The 21,123-nt window shown below is 44.4% G+C and overlaps 1 protein-coding gene across 2 annotated transcripts; it reads right to left on the reverse strand.

Moving 5' to 3' along the window:
• Window positions 1-344: 344 nt before the first annotated feature.
• SMUG1 (single-strand-selective monofunctional uracil-DNA glycosylase 1) lies at window positions 345-16,737 on the reverse strand. Of its 2 annotated transcripts, none has more exons than XM_063952168.1 (3): window positions 16,565-16,737; window positions 4,877-5,160; window positions 345-3,048 (listed from the first exon to the last, which is right to left on the reverse strand). In XM_063952168.1, exons 2-3 carry the CDS (start codon window positions 5,138-5,140, stop codon window positions 2,521-2,523), a joined length of 792 nt encoding a protein of 263 aa, XP_063808238.1. In that variant the 5' UTR covers window positions 5,141-5,160; window positions 16,565-16,737; the 3' UTR covers window positions 345-2,520. The 2 variants fall into 2 exon arrangements, with proteins under 2 accessions (XP_063808238.1, XP_063808237.1); XM_063952167.1 differs by having other exon boundaries at window positions 16,486-16,736.
• Between the last annotated feature and the right edge of the window lie 4,386 nt (window positions 16,738-21,123).

Consider the following 21,123-nt stretch of genomic DNA (forward strand, 5'->3'; position numbering starts at 1 on the left):
CATTTGTACATAGATGTGCCACTGAGTATTGTACAGGAAGGGCTTTTCCTCACACCAAGTTCCGTTGTTCTTAATCTATGACTTTGTATGCGTGTAAAACCAATGTCGCAGCCTCTACTCCACTGTGAGTGGATTTTCACTAATTCTGCAAAGCATATGAGGCGCAAACGTAAAGAAAAATACATAACGCTACTCCTCTCCGAATGCCTCAGCTGCATTATGGCATAAAGACGCTACTTGTATGGGGACACAACTGTATGCATCTCTACACAATACCTAGAATATGCCTTACTGCACTTGGTTTATATTAGAACTACAGATTGTAAATGACGACAAAACTGACACATAGTAAAAATTGTGACTTTTACTGTAGCGCATACAAAAATGGTAATACAGATACTTTTCCAATTTTGACAGTAGTTTACATTAAACAGAAGATAGCATAACACAGTTTAGTTCTACAACAGACAGGCTGCATGTGACTGGTTATTTTTCAGGTTCAAACAGGGAGTGGATGTTAGAAGGCTATTTTTAAATACCTGTTTTACATTGAAGTGTTCCAACCAATTACACAACATGGAAACAGCCATCTTGTCAGTAGCTTATAACTTTGAGTTGATGACAATTTTGGGCCGTGGCTGTGCTATTTTGAGTAGTAGGATTTGCTAATACTACAATTTCGAAAACATGTAAAGCACCAGTGTTCAAAGCAGAGGTTTTGGTGGTTGCTATGGGTTCACTTTTATGTGAAGAATTAATGGATAGAATTTACTAAAACAAAGAGATAGCTCTTATCAAGCAACATACATTTCAAACACCTCTGATGTATAAGCCCTGTGTTACGGAACCCAGCATTACAGACAATGTTGCCAAACATGCATTGCTAAGCAGCAGTTTAAATAACTTTACACCTATGTGTTCGCCATTAAAAATAGAATACACTTAACTTGCTACACCCATATAATAGTTGATGGGTCCCTAGTTAAGCACGGACGGTATCCATAGCACTTTGTCTGCAACTATTACATACTCAGCCCTGATGGCAGGCAGAATGAGACTCAACAAGACAGTAATCCTTTTCTCTTTAATTAGGAGAGAATGGTTTACATAAGCAATGAAGCTAGATGGGCTACTTTATTAGTGCAATAAAGCCGTCTGCTTGTGCCCCTTGCCTCACTGCACCTTCCAGACATACATTAGAACTTGTAACAAGCCGACCGCCTCATCTTATTGCTATCCAGGCTCTTTCCTGCGCACACCAGGTTCTAAAACAGAAGATGCCAACAGCACAGCATATGGCAACAGCAGAGACCAAATCACCTGCTACCAATGAGTAAGCCTCTCTCCCCACACAGCGGCGGACAGAGAAGCAGCAGAGCTGAGGCTATAAAGATCTCAGGAAATGCTACTGCTATACAATTAGAAATCACCACCATTTTATTTTTTTAAACTTTCAGGATGGAAAACTAAAGTGGTATAATAAGATATGAATACTGGAATTAGACTTCAAATTAAGTTATTCAAGCTACATCTCAGTTATCTGGTTATAATCATTCTTTAACAAACACGCTGCTGATCTGGTGTTACATTATTCTAGGCTACACATCAGCAGAAGACCTACAGTAACACTAGACCAGGTGTAAGACGTACCTGGAAACATTGATGAGACTTTTTCTGCATTTAGCACATCAATTTTAGAAATCCATACGCTTGCCAGGGAACATTATGAAATAAAGAGGGAGATAAAATTTACAGTAACGAAAAAGACTCCTTCCGGTCATGTTCATAAAAGTGCAGGTGTGATTAATGGGGACTGAGGTTTTAGCTACTGTATAAACTGAGGGCCCGATTCATATCCGTAAGGAAAGAAACAAAAAAAAAGCATTTAACTTTGTGTCTGGAATAAACCACGTTGCCACGCAAGGGAAGCAAATACATTTATATTTTTTCTGTACAGGGTAAATACTGGCTGCTTTTGCATGTAGCCCACAAATGCTAGACAGCTTTATTTTTATACTGCAATTTAGATTTCAGTTTGAACACACCCCACACAAATCTAGCTCTCTCTGCACGTTACATCTGCCCCACCTGCAGTGCAGCATGGTTTTGCCCAGTTGCTTGCTTTTTTGCTTTACCTACAAACATAAATCAGGCTCCGAGTGCGGAAATAGCACAGGAATACATAACAATATGAAACGTCCATCTGTCCTTAATTAATTTCCAACGCCACTTAAGAGTCCTGAGCCATGGAGGGTTTTCAAAGGGCAGTCTTCAGGTAAGAGCGGGGCCATACCGGCTAGATCATTAGTGAAAGCTTAAAACTGAAATTATTTTTGAATGCAAGCTTTACATTACAGGTTACATAATACTTTAACAAATGACACACACCATATAGACGTTATTTAAAATAAACATAAATAAGAACACACATAAACCATTCATTCATATGTTGGCTGAACATGGAAATCATTATTGTAGTGTATAAGGAACGACTTGGTCTAGAAATAAAAGGAGAGCATTTTAGCTAGTCAACAATGTCAAGAGTCCAAGTTGTTGGAGCTGTGACCTTACAACACTGTCCCAGCCTTTGTTGGCTTGTGGGTTCCTGGGGGACGGATGCATGATGCCTTTCACTGCCACCTCTATCCCTTCTCTAGCCAAAGCCTTTCTTGCCCGTTGTTCGGAGAACCTGCCCACTCCAACAACTGTTTTAACTCCAAGTGTCTTTACAACTTGACATAAGGCTTCATCACAGATATCCAGCAGCTTGTCCCTTTGCTCTTTAGGAAGGTCTGTCGGAGTCAGGTTCTTACCTGACTCATTCATAAATATGAGGGGGCAGTGGTTGTGCACAAAGCAGTGTTGGAAAAAGTTTTCAGGTTGGCCACAGAGCGACTTGAAGAAACCCCAAAACCGAGCACCACTCACCTCACTATTGGGACAATTAAACCCCCGTATAGGCCTTTTTGGATGCTCCAGTTCTGGCTTAAAGACAGGACCCTCAATCCGAAGCCAGTCACGCACGTGTTTAACTTCCCCAAAAGGAACCTGAGAGAGAAACGTAGGACATGTGTTACAGTCAATATAAGGAGTGATCCCATAGCATATGGTACCATCGCCACAGGCCTCTTTACTAGAGTTTCCCAATGCATTTACATACCGTAACAAAACAATAACTAAAAAGCATACTGAAAAACTGTACAATGCGGGGGAAATTCTAGTGGGTTTAATAATGTTAAATGCCACAGTTGGAGGTGTCATGTATCATAAACTAATGTGAGATGCATTTAAAAACATATCAGTGTGTCGGAGTGTTCACATAGAGCTCCATGGTGTTCTACATTCTGGCCTTTGTATTTTCCATTGGTTATAATACCTGCTGCCTAAATTTTAACCCTACCCCTAACATTTACATTTTGTTCCTCAGACATGTGTATGTAGCACATTGTATGGTATAAATTTAACGTTCGGTATAGATGTAAGATTAAGAGGTGTTAATGGACACATATCATGCAAATGTCCCATTTTTGAGAATGAGAGGCATTGGGAACAATAGTGTTATCAATCAATCATGTGGGCATTGTTGCAGGAGAAATCCACACAAGAGTATGTAAACTCTACCCCATACTGCCCCACTCGATTACTGCGTTCTGTAGATGAAGGACTTTTAGCAGTACCTAGAATCTCCCGTAATTCATCTGGGGGTCGAGCTTTTAGTCATGCGGCTCCGTCTCTATGGAACTCACTTCCCCGCACAGTGCGAGAGGCCCCAACTGTAGAATCCTTCAAAAGTACACTCAAGACTTTCCTGTTTACTCAAGCATTTCCATAATGTCCCTTTTAGTATCTTCATGCTTCTGTATTTTATGAAAATGTACTTCATTATTTTCTGTACTATATTATGCTATGTATCTGTTAAGCGCCTAGAGTCCTATTGGAGAAAGAGCGCTATATAAATAAAATTATTATTATTATTAACTCTAGGTTTGCATGTTACAAAATCTAAGTATTACAAAAACAAAACAAAATAAAAATCTCATATTGACAGTTAATACAGAGCACGAATTGGACAGACCAACCTAATAATTTTAATGCATTTTCTGTCAAGCATGAAAATATAGACAGTTAATAAATGTATCTTGCACAGATTCATGCACTAAAAGCGCACTTATTCCTACTGGAAATAACTTTTCTGGTCATGTTTACGGTGTGAAAAATACGCACAGAAACTGCGCAGGTAGGTATGGATTCTGATACAATATGCCTACAAGATATAATTTAGAGAGAGGGCAATTCTGAGAGAAACACTCGTCACGACTTGGCTAGCAGTTTGAAGCAACAGCTAGCCACATAACTCTTTTTCAGAAGATGAGGTATGACGTAGTTTGGCATGATCTCAAAATGATCACACAGCTTAATAAAGGAATGGGGCAGAGAGGTGTAACCAATTATCACAGCCAGCAAGACTGTCTGACCTTTTCATATAGTGTCACTCCTCCCACTCCCAGTCAGTCTCTCCATCTGCCATTAACAGGTCTCTTTTTTTTTTTTTTTGGAGCCGCTGTCTGTGTGTCAGGCCTGGTATTAATAGAGCGGTAGATGCAAGTGAGTAGGACAGTGTTGGCAGATCTGGTATATAGCAAGTATAATCTTAATGAAGTAAACCTTGACAGATTTATTATAGGAACAGAATAGATGAACAAATTCTTAACAAGGGTCTGTACTGGAGATGAGTTAATGGTAGGAAATGCTGAGGACATATTTAATTGAGCAATTTTATGCAGGTTAATATGGCACTGATGCAATTATAGTTGGGGGGAAAAAAATTAAATCCCTACCCTTGGCACAAATTAACCTTGTTCAATGAGGATCTTACCCCTGTCTGAGCCATGCCGAATGGTCCAGGGTTCATTCCTAAAAAAAGTACTTCCTTTCTTGATTGGCAGTATGTCCTTACGTATCTCTCATGTGGGTCCCAGGCGTATAACAAAGGATTATACACATACTTTACTGGATCCCGGAACAGGAGGTGCCCCAGCTTTAAGTTCAGCTCTAATTCCGCTTGTAGGAAGCCATTGGCAAGATGTTCCTCAGCAGACGTACAGGCAGATAACCCAGACTGGGCTGGGGAGAGAAACATTCCCTGTTTTCAGTGACTACCTGTAAGAATTATACTGTGGTCATACATTAGACTATCACTGTACTGGCTATTTTAGACTCGTTTTCTTAGTAGTTAAAAGATATACAGTATATATAACATAGCTGCTTTACAACAATACAATTATAGATGGTCCATGGCATGCATATAGACCAGTAAAGACATTACAGATTCTTACACAGCTTTGCAATAAACATTTAATTTGAAATCATGTGTGTTAGAATATTAGGAAATACAGAATGCACACAGAGATACAAATAGTTATAATTGTTATCTGTAAAATAAACCAGGTCACTGCAGGATTTTGTAGGAAAATCTTTGCAGAAACCAATTTATTTTAATCAGATTACATTTGGTAATGGAATACCAGCGGTCAGAATACCTACCCCAGGATCCTGGCTGCCAGTAGAAAGCCCCTTGCGGGCCTGCTGCACTCGCCATAGGTTCTAGTCCCACTCTATGGGTTTCGTGGAAACCCACGAGTGGGAATAGCCTTGGCGCAGCTGTCGGCATTCTCTGCGGTGGGTATCCCGGCACTGGTATTGTGACTGCCAGTATAGCAACTACATCCCGTGAGAAGACAGCGGATTCCCGACAGAGAGAATCCGGACGCATCCTGGTAAGTATTTTAACCCTACCCCTATCCCTAAGACTGGCCATACACCTAAATAATTATTGTCCAATCTGGCTAGTTGTAACGAAAATCTGGTTATGTATGGAAACAAATGACCATTTGCTCCAAAATGCCTGAAAACTGAAACAAATAGTCACAGATAAATTGGTCACATCCATTTGATTTTACCACTTTGTCTGAACGACCGTTTTGTCGGTTTTCTGGCATTTCGGAGGAAATTGTCAATGGTCATTTGTTCCCAAACATTACCAGATTTTCATTTCAACCGGCCAGACTGGACAATAAATCTTTAGGTGCATCTAAATTTACTCCTGCAGCAGCCTAACCCTAACTGCCTTCTACCCCTTCCCTCCCCCCCCAACCTAACTCAGCAGCTTAACCCTAAACCCTTCCCCTGGTGCCTAACCCCACTACTTACCAGTGGGATCTGTAAGGACTCGGGTCCTCATTCCGAGTTGTTCGCTCGCTAGCTGCTTTTAGCAGCAGTGCAAACGCTAGGCCGCCGCCCTCTGGGAGTGTGTCTTAGCTTAGCAGAAGTGTGAACGAAAGGATCGCAGCGCTGCTACAAAAAAAAAATTGTGCAGTTTCAGAGTAGCTGCAGACCTACTCCTACCTTGCGATCACTTCAGACTATTTAGTTCCTGTTTTGACGTCACAAACACGCCCTGCGTTCGGCCAGCCACGCCTCCGTTTCTCCAGCCACTCCTGCGTTTTTACACACACTCCCCGAAAACGGTCAGTTACCACCCAGAAACACCCACTTCCTGTCAATCACTCAACGATCAGCAGTGCGACTGAAAAGCTTCGCTAGACCTTGTGTAAAACTGCATCGGCTTTTGTGAAAGTGCAGTGCGCACCATACGCATGAGCAGAAGTGCCGATTTTTAGCCTGATCGCTGCGAACGAAAGCAGCTAGCGATCAACTCGGAATGAGGGCCTCGGTCCGTTGGGATCCCACAGTCGGTCTTCTGACTGTTGGGATCCAGACTGCCGGGATTATGACTGCTGGGGATACTGGGAATTACAGTGTCTAGGATTCTCATCTATGCCAAATGGGACTGTTAAATATAATTAAGAAAACTTACCATGAAAGTAGACTTTGCATTTGCTCCTATTTGCAGACAAAGGGCATATTTACTAAAGAATTTAAACAATTGTTGGTGTTCCCATAACAACTAATCAGATTATGTCTAGCATTTCTCTACTGCATGTGCCATGTCTATTGCTATGGGCAACACCACCACTGTTCATTTTTAAAAGCTAAATTATTAAATCTGCCCCAATATTATATGCAGGTCAGGAAATATAGAATTTTCTTATGTATATGAAAAGCAAAGGGTGTAATCACATTATTAAGAATCCTGCAATGACCACGAACAGTAACCTTTATTATTTATTTTATTTATTAAGTTTCTTATATAACGCAGCAAATTCTGTTGCACTTTACAATTTCAGCACTGTAGAACTGAGAGGTTGTTGATGGCAATACAAGCTGCTAAACAGAGATGGGACTCCAAGAATATGGAGTAAGGGGGTAATTCAGATCTGATCGCTGCTGTGCGTTTTCGCCCAGCTGGCGATCAGGTCCTAACTGCGCATGCGTATGCACCGCAATGAGCACACGCATTGGACAAAAACAATGGGCATCGCCGGTCAACAACGGTATGGTGCGAAAAATCCGTTCGCAAGGTGATTGACAGGAGGAGGCCGTTTGTGGGTGGCATCTGAGCGTTTACAGGGAGTGTCCGGAAAAACGCAGGCGCGTCCAAGCTTTTTCAGGGAGGGTGTGCGACATCCGCTCGGGCCCTATCAGCCTGTTCTCATCGCACTAGAGGAGTAAGTCCTGGGCTGCGCACAGACTGCACATGGTGGATTTTCGCAGCTCGGCATACACACAAGATCGCACACTTGCACAGGGAATTTACACTCCTCCTGGCGGTGGCGACTATCTGATCGTAGGACAGCAAAATTAGCAGCCCAGCAATCAGGTCTGAGTCACTCCCTAAGTCCGCAGATCTGTCTATCTAGAGCATAGGTTGTCAAACTTGGTCCTCAGGACCCCAAACAGTTCACGTTTTCCAGGTCTACTCACAGAACCACAAGTGAATCAATGAGCACCACCAGTGGATCTTTAAAAATATGTCAGTGAGTAAGGGGTACACCTGTGCACCTGCTGGCATACCTGGAAAACATGAACTTTGTGGGGTCCTGAGGACAGAGTTTGAGAACCACTGAGTAGAGTATTTCTAATTCATATTAACTCAAGACATAAGTTACCTATCAACAGCTCAATGAACTTTCCGGTAAGCAAAATAAAAACAAATAAAGTTAGGTAGTTACACATGCTGTATCATCCTCCATGGCGTCACAAGGGGTCTGCAGCACCTTACAAAGTCATAAATAAATGGAACACTGCAGGTCATGGACATGGTTTACTAAACATTGCTGTGTCAGCAATCATGTGGGGGGGGGGGGGGGGGAGAAGTCATTTAGATGCAAGTTTGCAGAAGGCAAACTCGCATAGTTAAACTTTTTCACTTCGCCTTCATGCGTGCATCTAAGATTCGCACAATTCAACTAGAAATGCCAATTCGCAGTACTTACAGCGAGGTTGTACAAATTTTGTCCAAAAAGCAAACTGGGAAAAGCGCATGAACAAGTGGGGAAACCTTCCTGGACTCCAAGAGTGACAAGGAAAGTACTGCATGCTTTTAAAAAGTGGCAAATGGCTGATTTGTGCATTTTTTTATTTATTTTTTTAAAACTAATATAATGTAAAAAGCTTACAAATTTCATTTAATTACAAAGGAATTAAATGGGGAAAAAAAGTTATTTGGGGAGTAATTTGAGGCCACTTTTCATTCATTTATTTTTAAATAAAAAAAAACATGAAAAAAAAATATATTTTTCATTTAAATAAATACTTTAATTAAATTTGAGGTGCATACACTAACGAAAAGTTGATTTTGGTGTCATTGGAAGGCATTCTTTTATTTTTTTTTACCGAAACAATGACAAGTCATTATTTGTCCAATTAAGATCATTTAGAATGTCCAAATTAATCATTAGGAGTGGGGGGGGGGGGTTGTAATGTTCAAGGAGTTCTGAAGCAGGCCCCGACATTTTTTACCTCAAAATAAAGATCAGATGGCTGTAAACAAAAACAGCCGAATTCAACTTTCAGGACCAAACTAGCACCTAACTAAATCCCCCCCATAATGCTCAAATATTGTGCCAAGGAAGGCTGTGGAAAGGAGATGATGGTATACGCAAGGGAAGGAAAAGAAAATACTTCCATTATCGTGTAAATGGGCTAAAGGGAAGGGCAATACAATTTTAAGATTATCTGTCCAATCTGGCTGGTTGGACTGAAAATCTGGCAATGTATGGGAGCACATGACAGTTGACCATGTGCTCCCAAACGCCAGAAAACAGGTAAAAATGGACATTCGGACAAATTGCTTAAATCAAACTGATTTAGGCAATTTGCGTGCATGACCATTTGTGTCTGTGTTCCAGAGCAAAATGGTCTACTGCCATTTGCTCCCATACATTACCAGATTTTCGTTCAAACCAGCCAGATTGGACAGATAATCTTAAAGTATGTCGGTCCCTTAAGAACACAGTGCGCGGCACGAAGACAACTGCTATATTTACTAAACAACGGCTCCTCAAAGGTACCAGTTATCAATGGTTTTCAGCAAATAATTGATATCCGCCTATAAAATTATGCCTGGTTTTGCATTTAATATAATTACCTGCACGCAAAACTACTAATAACCACAGCTTGTCAAAGTTGCCATTCACAAAAAAATGTTCTCTGAAATCTCTCAGATCCTTATAGTATATGTTGAAAACCCCAGTTGGACAATAACCGCCATTAGCCTACATGTGCGGCCATCTTCTGACTGCAACAGCACAGCAATTTGTAAGTGACTGTATAAAAGCAGGTAGCCTTTCCCTAGCAAGATGGCACAAGGCGCTGCTGCCATGCAGGCTGGTAGAGGATAATGAGAGGGTAAGCTCTGGGGCTGATGTATATGAGGCGAGTGTGGAATGTGAGCATGCGATATACAATAATGACAAAATAATAAGAATTTACTCACCGGTAATTCTATTTCTCGTAGTCCGTAGTGGATGCTGGGAACTCCGAAAGGATCATGGGGAATAGCGGGCTCCGAAGGAGGCTGGGCACTCTAGAAAGATTTATGACTACCTGGTGTGCACTGGCTCCTCCCACTCTGACCCTCCTCCAAGCCTCAGTTAGGACACTGTGCCCGGACGAGCGTACACAATAAGGAAGGATTTTGAATCCCGGGTAAGACTCATACCAGCCACACCAATCACACCGTATAACTCGTGATATTATACCCAGTTAACAGTATGAAACAATTGAGCCTCTCAACAGATGGCTCAACAATAACCCGATTTAGTTAACAATAACTATGTACAAGTATTGCAGATAAACCGCACTTGGGATGGGCGCCCAGCATCCACTACGGACTACGAGAAATAGAATTACCGGTGAGTAAATTCTTATTTTCTCTGACGTCCTAGTGGATGCTGGGAACTCCGAAAGGACCATGGGGATTATACCAAAGCTCCCAAACGGGCGGGAGAGTGCGGATGACTCTGCAGCACCGAATGAGAGAACTCCAGGTCCTCCTTAGCCAGGGTATCAAATTTGTAGAATTTTACAAACGTGTTTGCCCCTGACCAAGTAGCAGCTCGGCAAAGTTGTAAAGCCGAGACCCCTCGGGCAGCCGCCCAAGATGAGCCCACCTTCCTTGTGGAATGGGCATTGACAGATTTTGGCTGTGGCAGGCCTGCCACAGAATGTGCAAGCTGAATTGTACTACAAATCCAACGAGCAATAGTCTGCTTAGAAGCAGGAGCACCCAGCTTGTTGGGTGCATATAAACTAAACAGCGAGTCAGATTTTCTGACTCCAGCTGTCCTGGAAACATATTTTCAGGGCCCTGACAACGTCTAGCAACTTGGAGTCCTCCAAGTCCTTAGTAGCCGTAGGCACCACAATAGGCTGGTTCAGGTGAAACGCTGACACCACCTTAGGGAGAAACTGGGGACGAGTCCTCAATTCTGCCCTATCCGTATGGAAAATTAGATAAGGGCTTTTACATGATAAAGCCGCCAATTCCGATACTCGCCTGGCCGAAGCCAAGGCCAATAACATGACCACTTTCCACGTGAGATATTTCAGATTCACGGTCTTTAGTGGCTCAAACCAATGTGATTTTAAGAAACTCAACACCACGTTGAGATCCCAAGGTGCCACAGGAGGCACAAATGGGGGCTGAATATGTAGCACTCCTTTTACAAATGTCTGAACTTCAGGTACTGAAGCTAGTTCTTTTTGAAAGAAAATCGACAGAGCCGAGATCTGTACCTTAATGGAACCTAATTTTAGGCCCATATTCACTCCTGCTTGCAGGAAATGCAGAAATCGACCTAGTTGAAATTCCTCTGTTGGGGCCCTTTCGGCCTCACACCATGCAACATATTTCCGCCATATGCGGTGATAATGATTTGCTGTAACCTCTTTCCTGGCTTTAATAAGCGTAGGAATTACTTCTTCCGGAATGTCCTTTTCCTTTAGGATCCAGCGTTCAACCGCCATGCCGTCAAACGCAGCCGCGGTAAGTCTTGGAACAGACAGGGCCCTTGCTGTAGCAGGTCTTGTCTGAGCGGCAGAGGCCACGGGTCCTCTGAGATCATCTCTTGAAGTTCCGGGTACCACGCTCGTCTTGGCCAATCCGGAACCACGAGAATTGTGTTTACTCCTCGCCTTCTTATTATTCTGAATACCTTTGGTATGAGAGGCAGAGGAGGAAACACATAAACTGACTGATACACCTCCGGTGTCACTAGAGCGTCCCCAACTATTGCCTGAGGGTCTCTTGACCTGGCGCAATACCTCTCTAGTTTTTTGTTTAGGCGGGACGCCATCATGTCCACCTGTGGACAATCCCACTGATTTACAATCATTTGGAAGACTTCTGGATGAAGTCCCCACTCTCCCGGGTGGAGGTCGTGCCTGCTGAGAAAGTCTGCTTCCCAGTTGTCCACTCCCGGAATGAACACTGCTGACAGTGCTAGTAGATGATTTTCCGCCCATCGGAGAATTCTTGTGGCTTCTGCCATTGTCATCCTGCTTCTTGTGCCGCCCTGTCGATTCACATGGGCGACTGCCGTGATGTTGTCTGACTGGATCAGCACCGGCTGGTGTAGGAGCAGGGATTTTGCTTGACTTAAGGCATTGTACATGGCCCTTAGTTCCAGAATATTTATGTGAAGGGAAGTCTCCTGACTTGACCATAGTCCTTGGAAGTTTCTTCCCCTTGTGACTGCCCCCCAGCCTCGAAGGCTGGCATCCGTGGTCACCAGGACCCAGTCCTGTATGCCGAATCTGCGGCCCTCCAGAAGATGAGCACTGTGCAGCCACCACAGAAGAGACACCCTGGTTCTTGGAGACAGGGTTATTAAACGATGCATCTGAATATGCGATCCGGACCACTTGTCCAACAGGTCCCACTGAAAGGTTCTGGCATGAAACCTGCCGAATGGAATTGCCTCGTAAGAAGCTACCATCTTTCCCAGGACCCGCGTGCAGTGATGCACCGATACCTGTTTTGGTTTCAGGAGGTCTCTGACTAGAGAAGACAACTCCCTGGCTTTCTCCTCCGGGAGAAACACTTTTTTCTGGACTGTGTCCAGAATCATACCCAGGAATAGTAGATGTGTAGTCGGAACCAGCTGTGACTTTGGGATATTCAGAATCCAGCCGTGCTGGCGCAGCACTTCCTGAGATAGTGCTACTCCCACCAACAACTGTTCCTTGGACCGTGCCTTTATTAGGAGATCGTCCAAGTACGGGATAGTTAAAAACTCCCTTTTTTCGAAGGAGAATCATCATTTCGGCCATTACCTTGGTAAACACCCTCGGTGCCATGTACAGTCCAAACGGCCGTGTCTGGACTTGGTAATGGCAAACCTGTACCACAAATCTGAGGTATTCCTGGCGAGGATGGTAAATGTGGACAAGCAGGTAAGCATCCTTGATGTCCCGGGATACCATGTAATCCCCCTCGTCCAGGCTTGCAATAACCGCCCTGAGCGATTCCATCTTGAACTTGAATTTTTTTATGCATGTGTTCAAGGATTTTAAATATAAAATGGGTCACACCGAACCATGCGGTTTCGGTATCCCAAACCGTGTGGAATAGTAACCCCGTCCTTGTTGAAGTAGGGGCACCTTGAGTATTACCTGCTGGGAATACCGCTTATTAATTGCCTCTAACACAGCCTCCCTGCCTGAGGGAGTTATTGGCAAGGCATATTTGAGGAAACGGCGGGTGGAGACATCTCGAATTCCAGCTTGTACCCCTGAAATACTATTTGAAAGAAACAGGGATCCACCTGTGAGCGAGCCCACTAATTGCTGAAATTTTTGAGACGGCCCCCCACCGTACCTGGCTACACCTGTGGAGCCCCCGCGTCATGCTGTGGACTCACAGGAAGCGGGGGAAGAATTTTGATTCTGGGAACAGGCTGACTGGTGCAGCTTTTTCCCTCTTCCCTTGTCTCTGTACAGAAAGGAAGCGCCATTTGACCCGCTTGCTTTTCTGAAGCCGAAAGGACTGTACCTGATAATACAGTGCTTTCTTAGTCTGTGAGGAAACCTGAGGTAAAAATATTTCTTCCCAGCAGTTGCTGTGGATACGAGGTCCCAGGGACCATCCCCAAATCATTCCTCACCCTTATAAGGCAGAATCTCTATGCGCCTTTTAAGTCAGCATCACCTGTCCAGAGACAGGTCTCTAATACCCTCCTGACAGAATGGACATTACATTCATTTTGGATGCCAGCCGGCAAAATATCCCTCTGTGCATCCCTCATATATAAGACGACGTCTTTAATATGTTCTCATATTAGCAAACTAGTATGCTTGACAGGGTCACCGACCACGCTGCAGCAGCACGATCTGCAGGTCTCAGTCTAGTACCTGAGTGTGTAAATACAGACTTCAGGATAGCCTCCTGCTTTTTATCAACAGGTACCTTCAAAGTGGCCTTTCCTAAAACGGCAGTGCCACCTTTTTTGACAACCGTGTGAGCGCCTTATCCACCCTAGGGGATATCTCCCAGCGTAACTTATCCTCCTGGCGGGAAAGGGTACGCCATCAGTAACTTTTTTAAAAATTACCAGTTTCTTAACGGGGGAACCCACGCTTTTCACACACTTCATTTATTCATCTGATGGGGGAACAAAACACTGCCTGTTTTTTCTCCCCAACCTAAAACCCATTTTTAGAGGTGCTTGGGTTAATGTCAGAAATGTATAACACATTTATTATTTGCCGGGATCAAGTCACGGATGTTCCTAGTGGATTGTGTATATGTCTCAACCTTGTCGACACTGGAGTCAGACTCCGTGTCGACATCTGTGTCTGCCATCTGAGAGAGCGGGCGTTATTGAGCCCCTGATGGCCTTTGAGACGCCTGGGCAGGCGCGGGCTGAGAAGCCGGCTGTCCCACAGTTGTTACGTCATCCACCCTTTTATGTAAGGAGTTGACACTGTCGGTTAATACCTTTCACCTATCCATCCACTCTGGTGTCGGCCCCACAGGGGGCGACATCACATATCGGCCTCTGCTCCGTCACCATATAAGCCTCCTCATTCAACATGTCGACACAGGCGTACCGACACACCGCAAACACACAGGGAATGCTCTAAACGAGGACAGGACCCACAAAAGCCCTTTGGGGGGACAGAGTGAGAGTATGCCAGCACACACCAGAGCGCTATATAATGCAGGGACTAACTGAGTTATGTCCCCTATAGCTGCTGTTTCTATATAATGTATACTGCGCCTAAATTTAGTGCCCCCCCTCTCTTTTTTTAACCCTTTTCTGTAGTGTAGACTGCAGGGGAGAGCTAGGGAGCTTCCTTCCAGCGGAGCTGTGAGGGAAAAATGGCGCCAGTGTGCTGAGGGAGATAGCTCCGCCCCTTTTCCGCGGCCTATTCTCCCGCTTTTTTATGGAATCTGGCAGGTGTATTTACCTCATATATAGCCCCTGGGGCTATATATTGAGGTATTTTTGCCAGCCAAGGTGTTTTTATTGCTGCCTCAGGGCGCCCCCCCCAGCGCCCTGCACCCTCAGTGACCGGAGTGTGAAGTGTGTGAGAGGAGCAATGGCGCACAGCTGCAGTGCTGTGCGCTACCTTGGTGAAGACTGATGTCTTCATGCCGCCGATTTTCCGGACCATCTTCTTGCTTCTGGCTCTGTAAGGGGGACGGCGGCGCGGCTCCGGGACCGAACATCAAGGCTCGGCCTGTGGTCGATCCCTCTGGAGCTAATGGTGTCCAGTAGCCTAAGAAGCCCAATCCGGCTGCAAGCAGGCGAGTTCGCTTCTTCTCCCCTTAGTCCCTCGCTGCAGTGAGCCTGTTGCCAGCAGGTCTCACTGAAAATAAAAAACCTAAGTCTTTCTTTCTAAGAGCTCAGGAGAGCCCCTAGTGTGCATCCAACCTCGGCCGGGCACAAATTCTAACTGAGGCTTGGAGGAGGGTCAGAGTGGGAGGAGCCAGTGCACACCAGGTGGTCATAAATCTTTCTAGAGTGCCCAGCCTCCTTCGGAGCCCGCTATTCCCCATGGTCCTTTCGGAGTTCCCAGCATCCACTAGGACGTCAGAGAAATTATTATTATCATCAGGGTCGGACTGGCCCACAGGGGTACAGGGGAAACCAGCGGTGGCCCCCCCCTGCCTCGGGGGGGCCACCCCCTCCTCTAGAGATCAGATTTTGCACTTGAATTTTACATTATCCATACGTTACATTATACTGCACAGGACTATGGTGTACTTTCTACAGTGTTATTGCTATATATGTTTAACAAGGGGCCCAGAACATGCAGTACTGGTTAGCCAAGCATATAAGCATGGGCCCCTATTACTGCATTTCCCTGGTGTGCCCTTCATGCCCCAGTCAGACACTGATTATTATTATTATTATTATTATTATTATTATAGGGTCTAATTGGAGACTTTTATTATGGTGTGTTGTAAAGTAAAAGTTCCCTGCTCCAATCATGTTGTCTCCTATTGTGTGGGTTGAACCTTTGTTCTTATTGTGGAATGTCATTAGAAACATGCTACACTGGTTCCTCCTGACTGCACTCACCTGGGTTTGATTATTAAGAAACCCACCCACGAGTAATAGGGAGTACTGGAGAAATACAAACCACACTGCTGTCTAGCAGCACTCCCACAATGCACTGCACGCAGGTGCCCCGTGCTAGAGAGCCAGCCGCACAGCACTTCATGCCGGCCCAATGCCATGCAACACCCCGGAGACCTGTACCCATACTTGCCTACCTGACCCTCTCCATGAGGGAGAAAATGCTCTGTTCCTGGATTTTCCTGGTAATGTATGATTGCCATCACCTGTGGTGAAACACCTTTCTTATCAATTAACTAGCTCACCACAGGTGATGGCAATCATACATTACCAGGAAAGTCCAGGAACAGAGCAATTTCTCCCTCATGGAGAGGGTCAGGTAGGCAAGTATGCCTGTACCCCGTCCCCACAGCATCACCGTGTAAGCAGCGGTTACCAATACCTGGATCGACTAATATAGACAAACACAGTCATCGCGCTACTATAGTATAGTCACCTCGCAGACGTGCAGCGCTGCTTTCCGAGGAGCTACAGCCTCAGTATAGCAGGAACGGCATTATGGGAGATGTACCAACCATGTAGTGTTGTCCTCTGGTGCACGGTGATACAAACAATGACAGGCACGAGTTTTCTGTCTACTGTCAGATACATGGGTTTCAATGAAGGCTGGTCTTCGAAAACATGGCCGCCGCCGGCTCACGCAGAACAGACATTACGTAAGCGATTGGACACGCTACGTTGCGAGGAGACGCTAGAGCGAGTGACCGCGCATGACAGTCGCGGCGTTTGACGGTCATAGTGACTCAGAGCCGGAGCCCGGGTGACGTGTAAGGGGCGGTGCTGCTGTCGTGTCCTGGTGCTGTGCGCACGCGCTGTTGCCAGTGTGACGGGGTGATGCCGGGCGTTCGTCACAGGCTGGGAAGTTGTTGTTTATGTCTTTGTACCTAAGTTATGTAATTACAGTTTTTTTGTACACGGATCAGTTTTAAAGAGTTTATCTATCCTATTAGGTGCGAGAGTTGGGTCCTGTGAGCTGTTAGCGTGGCCATCTCTTGCAGCCAATTACAAGCTCACGTTGCTTATTCAGAGGAAATTCGCGTTTTTGTGTGCACATCTTTGGGGGAAAATCTTTATTGTATGGTAACACTGTTGAGACTTGCTTCAGAACCCCTTGGTAACCCATTTGGAAGTTTTCATTTAGCTTAATTGGACCAATACATACATGTTTTTGTTTTTTTAAATGGTCTTAAGTTACCCCAAACTCAACTTTTCATTTTTTTATGCACCCCAAATTTAAAATATATATTCTAGTGAAAAATAATTGCTTTATATATTTTGGTTTACATTTAAAATGACCTCAAATTACTCCAAAATCACCTTTGTCTTAATTTTTTGCATTTTTTGTTTAATCCGTTTGAAATTAAATGAAAATATTGTGTTAGAATTTATTTTTTACTTAGAAAAATGCAAATAAACCATTTGACACCTCTTAACAGTGGCCACTAACATCCTTGTATATGGTTCTGATAACAAAGTTGTCACTTTTTTGTGTTCCAGGAAGGTCTCACTTTTTCATATACTTCTCCCAGGTTGCATTTTGTAGAATATTTGCACACCCTCGCTGCGAGTACTGCAAATAGGCATTTCTAATTGGACCTTGCATTTCCCTGGTCCAAAGTCAGTCTGAGTTTCATGAAATAAACTTGCATTCAAAGGGGAGTCAATTGTTTGAAAAGTCAGTTGGGAGTCTGTTTTTTCCTATCTAATAGACAGGGAAAAACAGGCACCCAACCGACTTTTCAAACATTTGAATTCCACCCCAAAGTCTCACACCTAAAATGATTGAGCCCTAACTGATGATCCATGATCCTATTAAATGTGATAGATTGTTGTCTTAAAATGAAGTTGATAGTCGAAGAGTATTCTGAAGTTTGAATAATATTTACTAAGAAGGACAATTCCTACAATATCCTATTTGTACATGGTAGACAATGTTAGCTATAATAAATATAATTAGTTATTACTATGTCCTCTAAAATGACAAAATGGTCATTCAGACAAATTTGTTTAAATCAAACGGATTTAACTAATTTGACTGTTTTCGCACATTTTCCAGCATTTGGGAGCAAATGGTTGATTGTCATTTGCTCCCATACATTACTAGATTTTTGTTCGAACTAGTTGGAGAGATAGGGGTAAATTTACTAAGGTGGGAGTTTTAATAGAACTGCTGATGTTGCCAATAACAACCAGTCAGATTCTACTTAACGTTTATCTAGCTGCTTCTAGAAGATAGATAGAATCTGGTTGCTATGGGCAACATCACCAGTTCTAAAAAAAACTCTCACCTTAGTAAATTTACCTCATAGTCTTAAACTGTATGGCTAGCTTTAGGGTCAGTTGCTACAACAGCTATTCCCACACACAGACAGGGGCAGATTTATTAAGCCCGGTGAAGTGATAAAGTGGAAGGTGATAAAGTACCAACCAATCAGCTCCTAACTTCCTTGGACTGGAGTTGGGAAACACTTCTAGACAGCCAGCATGTTACCTGTGTGATACACTGTAGATGTATCCGCACCAATACTACCCATGCTCCTAGCTAATCATTATGGTCGCCATACCTCAGCATACAGTTTTTACCAGATGAATGATGTTCCTGTGATGCTGCATTACAGTATGATGTTTTGTGGATGGTGAAGAGTGTGTTCATTTTGGAAAACTTGAAATGGGGATAATGTAAGAAAGAACAGCCTGCTGGGTGGGCAGCGCAGAGAAATTAATGTAACAATCAGCTACACACAGCGGAGCAAACATCTTGTGGGCTGAGGACTATGCACGAACATGCAGCCTATCATGGAACCATTGACTCACTGAGCTAGTGGTGATGTTTTAAATAGATAGTGACACTAAAAAAGATTGCATCATGGGCACTAATGATGTCAAAATGATAGGGCCATCTTAACAGCATTGTAGGCCATGGGCAAAGTAATGCACTGCGGCCACTAAGCACCCATTCACAAGAAACAATAAAAATAAAAAAATAACATGCCCCTCCTGCAGTCCTGCTCCATCTCTCCATATGCTTCCATATAGTGACTGGCTGTCAGCACTCTTATTGGTGAATAGCTCCAGCCATCCACCAATCAGCATGCTGACAGCCATTCACTAGCTGCAGGTTGAGAGGTAGGTAGAGAATGCTGTGTCACCACTCTTATAGTGTGACCACCACAGCCTCTGCTTGAAGGTACATAGAATTGTGGGATGCTGTGCAGCTGCCAAGTGGGCCTATACGTTAAGATAGCTCTGCAGAGTAATAGTTACTGCATGCATGTAATGTGAAGATTTTCCATTACTAGGAAGAGTGTATGATGCTGTATTTTTCTTCCGTCTGTATACCCACCACCATATCACATCATTGGTATCCGGTTTGAACTGGCTATTGCAATTAGCTTTTCACAGTGGATAGGTCATAACTGTGACATTGGGTAAATAACATAATGTAGCAGGGAGGCTTGGTGTATGCAGAGGATGCGATATGTAGACCACCAATGTTCTAGATTCTTCATAAAAAGCCAAGTTACATGGGTAGATGCTAGATTCAAGTGGCCTAAGGGACCTTTTACATCAGGGGGAGGAGCCACAACACAAGGGGGAGGAGCAAGGCCAGCGGGATAGTTCCTCTACTATCCACGCCACCAACTATTACCTTTAGTAACCTGGTGGCAAGCGGAGAGAGCCCACGCGGGGTACTTTTCGGGTACCCTGTTCGACCGTAGCTCCTCCCCCTGGTGACGTGTCGCCTCCCCTAGTGACGTCAGAGGGTCCCTTCTTCCACTCCGATTTAGAACCAACCAAGTTAGATGCAATCTACTAGAGTGTTACCAGCAATTGATTAGGAGATATAGGGTTATCCTTTAAGCCTTGTCCTTTATGTGTATTTTACACACATACTTTTTACCATAAGTGGATATAACTGGAATTCATAATAATGCTGCATATATGTGTATACACACACACATCTTCGTGATCAGAATTTATTGTATGATTCTGCTATACTAAAGTAGCTGTTGGTAAAACAAAACCTGGTAATAGCATAGTCCTAGAGGTAGGAGGACCCTGCTCGCAAGCTTGCAATCTTTAGGAAAAAAATATATATAAAATTTCTCTAACGTCCTAGTGGATGCTGGGAACTCCGTAAGGACCATGGGGAATAGCGGGCTCCGAAGGAGGCTGGGCACTCTAGAAAGATCTTAGACTACCTGGTGTGCACTGGCTCCTCCCACTATGACCCTCCTCCAAGCCTCAGTTAGATTTCGTGCCCGGCCGAGGTTGGATGCACACTAGGGGCTCTCCTGAGCTCTTAGAAAGTTATAGTCTTAGAATTTTTTTTTTTTCAGTGAGACCTGCTGGCAACAGGCTCACTGCAGCGAGGGACTAAGGGGAGAAGAAGCGAACTCGCCTGCTTGCAGCCGGATTGGGCTTCTTAGGCTACTGGACACCATTAGCTCCAGAGGGATCGACCGCAGGCCCAGCCTTGATGTTCGGTCCCGGAGCCGCGCCGCCGTCCCCCTTACAGAGCCAGAAGCAGGAAGATGGTCCGGAAAATCGGCGGCATGAAGACATCCTGTCTTCACCAAGGTAGCGCACAGCACTGCAGCTGTGCGCCATTGCTCCTCATACACACTTCACACTCCGGTCACTGAGGGTGCAGAGCGCTGGGGGGGGGGCGCTCTGAGGCAGCAATAAAAACACCTTGGCTGGCTAAAATACCTCAATATATAGCCCCTGGGGCTATATATGAGGTAAATACCCCTGCCAGAATCCCAAAATAAGCGGGAGAATAGGCCGCGAAAAAGGGGCGGAGCCTATCTCCTCAGCACACTGGCGCCATTTTTCCCTCACAGCTCGGCTGGAAGGAAGCTCCCTGGCTCTTCCCTGCATTTCTACAATACAGTAAGAGGGAAAAAGAGAGGGGGGGCACTAAATTGGCACTGTATACAGTATAAGCAGCTATTAGGGACATAACTCAGTTAGTCCCTGTATATATATAGCGCTCTGGTGTGTGCTGGCATACTCTTACTCTGTCCCCCCAAAGGGCTTTTGTGGGTCCTGTCCTCTATTTGAGCATTCC

Source organism: Pseudophryne corroboree, chromosome 2 (assembly GCF_028390025.1).
Source record: "Pseudophryne corroboree isolate aPseCor3 chromosome 2, aPseCor3.hap2, whole genome shotgun sequence".
Taxonomy (NCBI): domain Eukaryota; kingdom Metazoa; phylum Chordata; class Amphibia; order Anura; family Myobatrachidae; genus Pseudophryne; species Pseudophryne corroboree.